Source organism: Physeter macrocephalus, chromosome 21, assembly GCF_002837175.3.
Source record: "Physeter macrocephalus isolate SW-GA chromosome 21, ASM283717v5, whole genome shotgun sequence".
Lineage (NCBI taxonomy): Eukaryota > Metazoa > Chordata > Mammalia > Artiodactyla > Physeteridae > Physeter > Physeter macrocephalus.
The window spans coordinates 101418516-101430460 of record NC_041234.1 but is presented as its reverse complement, the minus strand read 5'-3'; the positions used below and the strand labels follow the sequence as shown (position 1 = coordinate 101430460).

The 11945-nt window shown below is 40.3% G+C and overlaps 1 protein-coding gene across 5 annotated transcripts in view; it reads right to left on the bottom strand.

Moving 5' to 3' along the window:
• The window catches only part of OCRL (OCRL inositol polyphosphate-5-phosphatase), a 58505-nt gene extending 46885 nt beyond the window's left edge, over positions 1 to 11620 (bottom strand). For all 5 annotated transcript variants that reach the window (XM_024128118.3, XM_055081700.1, XM_055081701.1 and 2 more), the window contains exons 1-4: positions 11384 to 11620; positions 11038 to 11108; positions 5715 to 5794; positions 2998 to 3036 (exon numbers count right to left, since the gene is read on the bottom strand). In XM_024128118.3, coding sequence (XP_023983886.1) covers positions 2998 to 3036; positions 5715 to 5794; positions 11038 to 11108; positions 11384 to 11422 — 229 coding nt within the window. In that variant the 5' untranslated portion in view covers positions 11423 to 11620. The remainder of the gene's footprint in view (positions 1 to 2997; positions 3037 to 5714; positions 5795 to 11037; positions 11109 to 11383) is intronic.
• Between the last annotated feature and the right edge of the window lie 325 nt (positions 11621 to 11945).

Below are 11945 nucleotides of genomic sequence, written 5' to 3'. Positions count from 1 at the left end.
TAAGACGGGAATAAAGACACAGACCTACTAGAGCATGGACTTGAGGATATGGGGAGGGGGAAGGGTAAGCTGTGACGAAGTGAGAGAGTGGCATGGACATATATACACTACCAAACGTAAAATAGATAGCTAGTGGGATGCAGCCGCATAGCACAGGGAGATCAGCTCTGTGCTTTGTGACCACCGAGAGGGGTGGGCTAGGGAGGGTGGGAGGGAGGGAGATGCAAGAGGGAAGAGATATGGGAACATATGTATATGTATAACTGATTCACTTTGTTGTAAAGCAGAAACTAACACACCATTGTAAAACAGTTATACTCCAATAAAGATGTTAAAAAAAAAACTACAATGAGGTACCACCTCACACCATGTAGAATGGGCATCATCAGAAAATCTACAAACAACAAATGCTGGAGAGGGTGCGGAGAAAAGGGAACCCTCTTGCACTGTTGGTGGGAATGTAAATTGATACAGCCACTATGGACAACAGTATGGAGGTTCCTTAAAAAACTAAAAATAGAATTACCATATGATCCAGCAATCCCACTACTGGGCATATACCTAGAGAAAACCATAATTCAAAAAGACACATGCACCCCAATGTTCACTGCTGTGCTATTTACCATAGCCAGGTCATGGAAGCAACCTAAATGTCCATCGACAGACGAATGGATAAAGAAGTTGTGGTAAATATATACAATGGAATATTACTCAGCCATAAAAAGGAACTAAATTGAGTCATTTGTTGAGACGTGGACTACAATGGAATATTACTCAGCCATAAAAAGGAACTAAATTGAGTCATTTGTTGAGACGTGGATGGATCTAGAGACTGTCATACAGAGTGAAGTAAGTCAGAAAGCGAAAAACAAATATCGTATATTAATGCATGTATGTGGAACCTAGCAAAATGGAACAGATGAATCGGTTTGCAAGGCAGAAGTTCAGACACAGATATAAAGAATGGACATATGGACACCAAGGGGGGAAAACCGCGGTGGGGTGGGGATGGTGGTGTGCTGAATTGGGCGATTGGGATTGACATGTATACACTGATGTGTATAAAATTGATGACTAATAAGAACCTGCAGTATAAAAAACCAAACAAAGAAACAAATAAAACAACTAATACTAAAAAAAATAATAATAATAATCATGTTTTTAAGTAATTTTAAATGACATGGGAAAAGGTCACAATATAATGTTAAATGAAAATGAAGGATAAAAACTACATATGAGGATTCTAATTATGTAAAAATATAAATAAAAGACTGGAAGGAGATACATAAAAATGTTAATTACAGTGGTGAGCTCTAAGTCGCAGGAGCATAATTTTAATTTGATACTTCAAACTTTTCTGAATTTTCCAAATTGTACATAATGAGGATGTATTACCTGTATAATCAGAAAAAAATTTTTTTTAATGTTTGATACTAACATCCAGACAGTGGGAAAATACACAGTTACAGTAAAAGCAGGCCTGCTTAACAAACCCAAGGTCTCCCTCCAGCAACATACTGTGTACTCTAAAGGTTTATGTATGAAGCCTAAGGATCAAGATAAAAATCTAGTTTCAGTGCAAATATTAATAAATGGGCAGAAACAACAAAGGATTTTATTCAAGTGGTTACTTAACTACTTCCCATATGATCCAGTGAGTTGAACTCTGGACAGAGCAACATATGGTTAATTTCTATGTAGGAGAGACCAACAAAACAAATGCTATAAATTAGGTGTTTGTAAGAGAAAAGGCACAGCTCAGTTTAACTTTTCAGCTTTGGATCAAATACCTATTTCCACACTAAGAACAGGACATTTAGGCATCTAATTTCAGCAAATTTCAGCAGCAATGTCAGTCACTGCTGAACAGACTTTGCTCAAATTTTGCTTTATTAGTGTTGTTCTTGCCTTCTGCTTTTTCTGTACAATAAGACATAGCTATTAAGTTATTTGCTCTCTTGGATATCTGCGGTAGAAGCTAGAAGCTGGAAGTGATCAGCCTTTCAGGATCAACCCTTAAGACTTCCAAAATCTATGACCAAAAGAAAGAATTAATAAAACCCAAACCAGAAAAAGTCTATCTAAACTTTGCAATACAAAATAATAGTGCCAAGGACAGGGACTGTCCTTTACTAAGCAAAATTATGTATAAACTGATAGTCCCAAGCTAAGGGCCAAGCCCCACTCTTCCAAGGACTCAGCCAAGAGATAAGGTAACCCATTTGATTTAGATTCATGTGGTCATATACTCTTTCCCACAGCAAACACAGAGTAGATACAGTAGCTTTCAAGTGCCCATTTTCTCCTCCCCATGTTAACAGAGTACAATTTTAGATGATAAATGGAGAACAGCTTGCACAGAAAGTCAGTGATGATTTGCTTCAAACAGATAAAAATGAGAGAACAGAAACAGTGAGAAGGAAGACCATGTTCTCGCTGATAAAGAAATGCCTTGAGAGGATGGACTTAAATAAAAGACCAAAATTATTTTAAGAAAAAAAAAGGTATCCCTGGTACAAGAGGGACTCTGTAGTCTCCCCCAAATAATATAACAAACAAAGGAAACCATTATGATTTAACATGCAAAAATTAAAAAATGGATGGGGGGAGAAAAGCTTAAAACATAACAGCAGTTAAAAAAAACACTCATAAACCTTACGTGCTTTAAACACTTTCTGGCCCCTCCTACAATTTTCAATTCCACAGCAATGACTTAACTGATAGCAACAATACTGGCAGTTCAAAGAAGTTCAGCATTAGAAAAGCAGATCATATTTTCAACTTTTAAAAGATTCTTGCCAGCCACCTGCTTTTTCTTAAGCTTAGGCTAAATGTTTTGGGGAGGTAATGCTAATTTGTATGGCTGCCTTAAGAAAATGGAGAATACAGGATAAAATGGTAAGATAAAAGTTGTGCAAAAAAGGTGTCTTAAATACAGTGGGTATTCAAGTAAATATTTGTTGAATGAAAATCAACTCCATTCAGAAAGATACTCACTGTTTGAAGCTATGTCAATCAAAAGAGTTTCTTCCGCTTCTGAAGGAAAAGAAGAAAGAACAGAATCAGGGAAGAGAAAACCATTTATTACAACCAAAAGAAGTATACAGCTAACTAAATAACTACTTCTCTCAATCACCACTCCTAGGTTTTAGAACATATTAAAAAAAATTCTTTGCTTTTTTGTTTAGCATTTTTTAAAGGGGATTTTAATAGCACTACGTTCTAAAGACTACGAGCAATTCAACTAAAAGAAAAATTAACTGAACAAGTAACCACATGGAATGCCTCAAAGCAAATCAAGCAATGACAATAGTAGGGAATATAACATGTTAATCCAAGTGAAGGTGTTTAATTCCCCTCAACTATAACACACTAACTTAATATAATCTAATTGTATCACTTAGATAATTCTTATAAAAAGCCGAGAAAGTAACCCCAAAGGCCTAAAGGTGAATTACCTTCTTAACTCAAATCTAGTCTCTGAAAATTTCCCAGGGACCTCATTACCTCCACCCCTGTCCCATATAGGAGCAGAGAATACTTGAAGTTCTTTATCTTCAGTCTACCATTAACACTTGTGGATCCAAGGCTTACCAAACCCAACAAGGAAGTATAAAATGGGCCAAAGCACAGTCTCTAAGATCAGAGTTCTCTTTTCTCTCTATGGCTCACCTGGACTTCCTTTCTTACTTCTAGTGTCTAGACCCAACCCATCTCTTCCTCTCTGACTTCCCTGGATTTGGCCAACGGCACCTGCCAGACCCTCCTGGCTAGTTAAACTCTGGGTACTGACTCCTTGGGATTCGTTTGGATCTACCTTGGCCAAATGTAGTAGGCTCAGCCTTTTCTAGTTCCCTCACTAGCCTAGATTGTATATTTGGCTCCATTACTCAGGTGCAACAGAAGCAACTGATAATTACCTAAGTTGTCTAATATTAGAGAATCGTCTCGATACTTTTACTAGCATGATGAATGAAGCAAGGGACAACAGTGCATCAGGGGATAGGTATTACATGTTCACAACTGCTCTTTGATAACTTTAATTCTTTAAAACCAAAGTACTTAGAGACTTTTCAAAACAGATGTACAGGTTGAGAAACAAAGGATGTGAAAACTCAAGGAGGTAACCGTTCCTTTTGTCATGGGGAACTACTGTGTGTGTGCACACATATTTTCCTCGATTCAAATCTAGCAACCTGCCATCTATTTCTTATTAAAAATAAGACTAAGAGAAACAGGGTAAACAAGACTCTAGACGTACTGATAGCACAAAAAGGTATAGAATTAATAGGATACTAACGTCACGTTCTTTGGCTTTTCTCCTCCTTAAAGGGCTGAGCACGTAACAAAGGGTATTACATTATGAAAAGTGAGGTGACCACAGTAACTTACTATAGCATGCAGGTGCCTCGTTCAATATGTCTCTCTCACACAGGGCAGGCTAAATGGCTAAATAAAAGACTTCATTCTTCTATACAATGTGGATTCTATTCACTGTGGGTATTTTTAATTCTTAATACATGCTCTCTTAAAAAGTCATGCCCACTTAGTATTTCTACTTACAGAGATAAATCCTAAGGAAATAAGAGACATGCAGGAAGATTCATTACTTATTTATACTAACAAAAAATAACCTGAATGTCAAACACCGGGAATAACTACAGTATAGGCCATTCATAAAATGGAATAGTATACAGCTATTAATAGCATGTAAAAGCACTTATAATATGATGGCATGTGGAACAGACAAAAAACTACATACAGTATGAGTCCCACCCACCCTAAAAGTTACAGGTGTAGAAAAAAGGAAAATGTTAAGTGTTTATCTCTGAAGGATGTGAATTTACTTATTTCCTTTATAATTTTCTGTTCTTTCCAAACTTTTTACAGTATATATATATTAGTTTTGTGATAAAAAAAAAAGTTGAATGTAGTTTAAGAAAGAAGCCATGCAAGGTAGGATTCAAATTTTCCAAGAAGCTACAGCTGACACAGAATGCCTGTCTGATGAAGCCAATGAACCCACTGGAAACACAATGCATTTGTTCTCTAATAATCAATTTCCTTTCTAGAGCAATGTGAAATCACAGAAGCAACACCTCCTACACAAACCTCCCAATTTTTGAGTCTCATTGTAGCAGATGAAACAACAGATTTTCTGTTCTCTTTCCCCAAACTTGAAGGCAGGAAGCCAAATATTTCCTCCCCAGAGTCGATTTTCTTATGATTCACCAATGCAAAGGTTTGAGAATCAGCACAATTGAGTGTAAGGTATTACAATCTGGCAAGGCTTGTTGCCAAATGTTTTAATTTCAAATAGTGTAGGGAGAAAGTGCTGAATGCATGTGAATTCAAGTGACCTTGATACTTTACAATGAGCAGTGTATCAGTTAAACCCAAGAATGTGATTTAAATCCACATATAGGTTCATCAGCATAAAAGACTACCTACATAGGTAACAGACTACATACATCTCTAACCCCAGCCAGGGTAGCAGGTAAGAATATATATATTTCAATATAATCCTTCAGGGCTCTTAAACAAAGCATTTATCATCTTCTCAATGGTAGATGAGTAATGTTATCTTTTTGCACAGAGTGTAATACATTTCATTTTATGTGCAGTGCCAAATTTAAATATGTATGGTATTATACAAAGCAATAATGACCAAGGAAAAACATTATAAAAACTAGCTAAGCAATTAAAGCTAGTACCTTGAACACATCTAAAGTGGCTATTTATAGGAATGATATCTTGAACATGCTGTTCCTTCTTGTGCAACCGGATTATTAGCCTAGGAAACAGAAGAATGCATCAACGAATAGCTACTGAAAAACTCAAACATTTAACAACAAAATACATTGCTGTGTTGTTATACAAATCTAGTCTGTATTTATTAGACTTGCTCAAGTATCTTGTTCCCTGGATCTGAGCATCATGATGATATTGCTTTAGGTCTAAAAGCATATTAGTGGTGATCAGTATCTGAATACCCACAGTTCCATGCCATAGAGAACATAAAATAGTCTATATCCTAAGAACAGTTTACAAACTTAAGAGCATGAATTACAGCGCACACACCTTCAGATTACGCATACCAGAGAGAAGAACTAAGAGCTAGGTGTGAAGTCCATGAGGGCAGGGACTATGGCTGTCTTTTCACCATAGTATTTCTAGCACCTAGTACAGTACCTGGCACATAGTAGTCACTCAAGTTTGTTGAATAAATGTACTATAAATTTCATCAATTAGCTTTCTGGTTATATTCCCATGGCTTTTATCAAAGAATGATTCTATCTCTTCAAACAAATATACAGGTTCATGGAGAAGTAAGAGGAGGTACCCAGCCAGCTGAATCAGTCAAAATAATCTCAGTGACCAATAAGGTAGCAGATATCACAACCAGATTGCCTTTACATCCCTTGTGTTTTTACCATGGTTTCTAATTTCATGCTAGTACTTCTGGTGAGCATGACTGAACTTGGCCCCCCAGTATGAAATGCAAGATTTCTAAATGCCTATGTACTCCTGAAATACTAATTTTCATTTACTACTTATTCTTAGTGGCCCACAGTCAAGGTATAACCTACTGGTAAATGGCCATTCTGAACATCTCCTACCTTCCCCCCAAATCACTCTTCAGGTGGTTCTTTTTGCCAGGAACACTCTTCTTCCTGAGACCTAGCTCAACTATCACCTTCTCTGTGAAACTTGGCCTCATGCCCTTTGCCTGCCCCTCAAATAGAGCACTTAACACACTCTGTTATAGTTACATTTATTTCCCTCAGATTTGAGCTCCTTGAAAGCAAAGACCCTATCATATTCAGTTTTGTCACCTACCTAATAGATGCTCAATAAATATTGGTTGAATAAACAAACATTTAATTAAGCTATAAACAGAAATGAATTTCTAAACACACCTGTTCAACATGTGATATTAGAAGTCATTGTTCTGAAAGGTTTGATTTCCATTTTGTTGTCTTTGGGGGAGGCTTATCGTTTTAGCTTTTTGAAATTTTTTTCAAATGTGTTAACTTTGAAGGAGTTAACTTGGGGAAAGGAACTGCTTAGACAGGACTAAAGGAAATAAAAGTATTAATGCTATATTTCTGCTCTGATCCTGCTTGCCTAATTTGCAGGGGTTTAATATTTTAAGGTGACTACAAGAATATGGGGCAGGCCCTTTTCAAACTGCAAAGTTCATGAGTCAAGCAGAGAATCCTATAAACCCAGATGGAGACCAGAAAGTAGATAAGAATGACAAAGCAAGGGTCAAGGAGGAAGAGCTTACTTCGAGAAAAATGAACACAAACCAATATAATTCCCAAGTAACATAGTATAGAAACGTTGTTGAACATCAGCAGTAAAGATTCAACTGGACTGTATTGCTAAAAACCATCACAAAACAGACAATGACATGGATGGACCTTGAGGGCATTATGCTAAGTGAAATAAGTCAGACAGAGAAAGACAAATACCATATGATCTCACTTATGTGTGAAATCGAAAAACAAAACCCAAAAATACTGAACTCACAGACACAGAGAACAGATTGGTGGTTGTCAGAGGCAGGTGGTGGGGGGGATGAAATGGGTGAAGCGGGTCAAAGGTACACATTTCCAGTTATAAAACAGATGTAATGTACATGTCATGGGGATGTAATGTACAGCGTGATGACTATACTTAATAACAGTGTACTGTATATTTAAAAGTTTTTAAGAGAATAAATCTTATGGACCTAGTTGCAGGGCAGGAATAAAGAGGTAGACATAGAGAATGGACTTGAGGACACGGGGTGGGAGGGTGAAGCTGGGGCAAAGTGAGAGGAGCATCGACATACATACACTAACGAACGTAAAATAGTTGGCTGGTGGGAAGCAGCAGCATAGCACAGGGAGATCGGCTCGGTGCTTTGAGATGACCTGGAGGGGTGGGATAGGGAGGGTGGGAGGGAGGCTCAACAGGGAGGGGCTATGGGGACATATGTAGCCATATGGCTGATTCGCTTTGTTGTGCAACAGAAACTAACACGGTATTGTGAAGCAATTATACTCCAATAAAGATCTATTTAAAAAAAAAAGAGAGAATAAATCTTAAAAGTTCTCATCACAACAGGGCTTCCCTGGTGGCACAGTGGTTAAGAATCCGCCTTCCAATGCAGGGAACACGGGTTCGAGCCCTGGGCCCGGAAGATCCCACATGCCACGGAGCAACTAAGCCCGTGTGCCACAACTACTGAGCCCATGTGCCACAACTACTAAAGCCTGTGCACCTAGAGCCCATGCTCTGCAACAAGAGAAGCCACCGCAATGAGAAGCCTGCACACCGCAACGAAGAGTAGCCCCTGCTCGCCCCAACTACAGAAAGCCCATGCGCAACAACGAAGACCCAATGCGGTCAAAAATAAAAATAAATAAATAAATAAATAAATAAATAAATAAATTTATTTTTAAAAAGTTCTCATCACAAGAAAAAAATTGTTAACTATGTGTGGTGATGAATGTTAACAAGAATTACTGTGGTGATCATTTCACAATATATACAAATATCAAGTAATTATGCTGTACACCTGAAATGAACACAATGTTATACATCAATTATTTCTCAATTTAAAAAAGAAATGCAACCCCCCAAAAAAATACCCATCACAAAACATAAACTGGGAATTTAAGTCAATTCCACAAATATTTATTTAATATCTACTACATGTTAGTCACTGAATAAATTGTAACAAGAGAGTAGGGCTAAGAATAAGAATAAAAATTCTACCTAAATCTAATCATTCCTTTCAACACAGAAAGGTGAAAAATAATAGGTATATGGCAAAAAAAATGGAAATCAGAATTTGGTAGTTGGAAACAGAAAAAAGTAAAAAATTGTGAATGCAGACCCAGCATTATCCCTAGGAAATACTTTGATTTGTTCAAGGAAGGTTAAAGATGAAACAACAGGTGGCTTCATAATCCATTTGCCTTGAAAAAATGAATGTTAGCGTTTGATTCCCTGTGTGCAAAAAAAGCCTTACCTTTAATTGTAATTTTAGTCTCTCAGTAAATTTCTCCTATGGTTGACAGCAGGAACTACAGAACTAACGAATGCAATAGGCTTCAAGTTCTAGGATAAAAAGGCCCAAAGTAAAAAAGTTCTGGACACTCAAGTCAGAGAAGGCACCCAAGAGACAAGGATTTGAGGGTTATATATGGTTTGACAGTATCAGGTGTCTCCAATAAATGATTTCAAAAGAAGCTTCTCAGACAATGTAATGACTCAGACAGATGACTTAACCTCTCTGTACCTCAACTTCTATACCTAGAAAAGGGGGATAAGATGATGATATTACAATTTCACAGTAACCCTCACATGAGGGTTACATGAACTAATTCATGAAATGCTTAGAAGAGTACCTGATACACATCAAGCCATTGAGTGTTAGTTGTTCTATACCCATAACTTTTACAGTACTGGAATACAGAATTTGATTTCTCTACGGGGAGGACACAAATAATCAGGAGAGCTACCACTGCAAGTTTAAAAGTTCTTCCAGTACAAGAGACCAGACAGAATGAGGCATTTACCTCAAGGCCAGCTACTCACTCCCTTATCAGCTGAATAGAGTTCCAAACCTACCAAACCAAGGGACCAGATCCTGGGATGTGGTCATCTCAACAATGTAGCTCTTTTGTTTAATCCTTATAATTTTGTTTTTAAGAAGAGGAAACCAAGGCACAAAAAATTTACTGATTTGCCCAAGGCTTACATCTTCCCACCCTATTCTTGCCTTTGGAAGTGGCAGTGGTGTTCCACTTTTCAATTCACTTTTCTGTTGAATTTACTTTCATTAAACTGGTCTTCCAGGGTTTGATGAAATCTGGGAAAAATAAAATGAATTTATCACATCAACAGAACTGACCAAGCAGGATCTAGGGAAGAGCTACCTCCATAGAACCAGTTGATGTCCAGTTGAGAGTGGCACCAAGAGCCTTAGAAAAGGGCAGGCTAGGCCAGTGTGAATTTCTTCTCTGTAAACTGGACAGCATAGATAAAGATTGAGTCTGGACAATCTAAAAGCAGGGACTGAGAAAAATTGTTTTTAAGCAGAATCCAATGTTGGGGGATGGCAGGATTTAAATGATCAACAATTTAAACATTTTCAGCGATCAACAATTCTTCACTGATGTCAAGAAACCAGTGAACAACCAGGGGAGGTGGCTTGGGCACAGCGATAGGGACCTACCTATGATATGTGATGGTCATCAGGGATACTTTAGATGAGGCATTAGTGGCAAGGGAGATCAGCAGTATAGTGATGGCTTATCAAAATCTTTTGATCAATCAGTCAACAGTCTTTACTGAGCTCCTATGTGCAAGGCAGAGTGGAAGGTAACACACCCTGATGAAATGTCGAATGTCGTTTACATTTCTACACATTTCATTACTTTTTCTAATTGTCAAGTCAATAAGTGAGGCAGTTACTGGCCTACACAAAACCATTACTGAATTAATGAATATGCCTCCAAGCACATGGAATAAGGGGGTGGTGAGACTGGAGGAATCAGCTGAATGACGTTAAGAAAAGGCACCTCTGTAAGGTCAACAATGAAGCGTTTCTACAGTACTTATACTTTTCGTAAACCACTTTCGCATTTATTTTCTCCCAGTTAAAACTCCAAAGGCTATAAATTAAAGCAGTTAATGTTTTTATTAAACTGATGAGGACACTAAGGCCCAGAAAGCTTTACTGACTAGCCTAGGATTACACAACCCATGTCAGTTGCAGGGGCAGGAACTGAGAACCCAGGCTTCCTGCTTCCCCGCCCATTGAGTCCTTCCACTAAGCCACACGGACAGGAGCAATCAATCCACCGGCTTGGAAGTTGGGGACAAAGCTCGGTGGTTAGAGCACTGGCACGTCACACCTGGGCCCGAACCTGTTGCCTGCGCGGCCTCAGTGGGAGGAGGGTGGATGGCTTGTCGCGGTTTGGGGTTGGGAGGTAATGGCAGGCTCCCCTCCTCTGTGGGTATCAGGTGGTTACTTACTCATACTGCCCGTTCCTCTGGACTAGGGTCAGGGCGCAGGGCTCCCGGACAGGACCCTTCATCTCCATACCCTCGATAGTATGCAGGCGCTAGTCAAGGGTCTCTTCAAGAAGCGCTGCCCGGAAGGGGACCCGCGGCGTGGGGTGGAGGGAGGCTCCCGCCCCTCAGCCCACCCTCCCTCCCCAGGGTCGGAGACAGCGCCTCCCGCGCCGGCCCCCCTCCCCCGCTCGGCTCGGCCTCGGGTCCTGACCGGCCCCTAGCCGCCCCTCTGCAGCGATCCGCAGTCCCGCGGACCCCCGCCCCCGCCCCGCGCGGCCTCCCCTCCCCCCTTCTCTCAGGCGGATACGGCAAGGGGCTGGACTCCAACCGGGAGCCGCGGCTCCATCCCGGCAGCTTCCAGGCTCGGCGGGGCTGCGGACTGCGGGCGGATCCGACGACACTGCCTCCCGCGTCCTCACACCCCCTCGCCTCGGCTGCACGTCCTTAGGGAAACGGCTCCGTGCCGGGCACGGGGTGCCGAACGCGGGGAGCCAGGCGCAGGGAGCCGGGCGCTGGGAGCCGGGAGCCGGGAGCCTGACCCGAGAGAGAGCGGCGCCTCCCGCCCCCGCCAGTTTTCCAGGCCGCCGCAGATTCCGCCCCCTGCGGCCAACCTGCGGAACTGCAGGGAGAGACCCGTCGGACCGGGGGCGTCTCCCCCACATCCAGCAAGGGATACGCTTTCAATGCCGCCTGTGACAACAGACTTGTTCTGGTGACTTTGAAGATTGCCATAGAAACAAAGCACAGTCATACCAATGAGGGAACTCAAAGGTGTCGGGGCTACTAGGACCTACGTCATCCATTCAAAAAATCCTTGTTATGGTTAAGAGAATGCACCGCACTGATTATCATACCTCTCAGATGTCCCC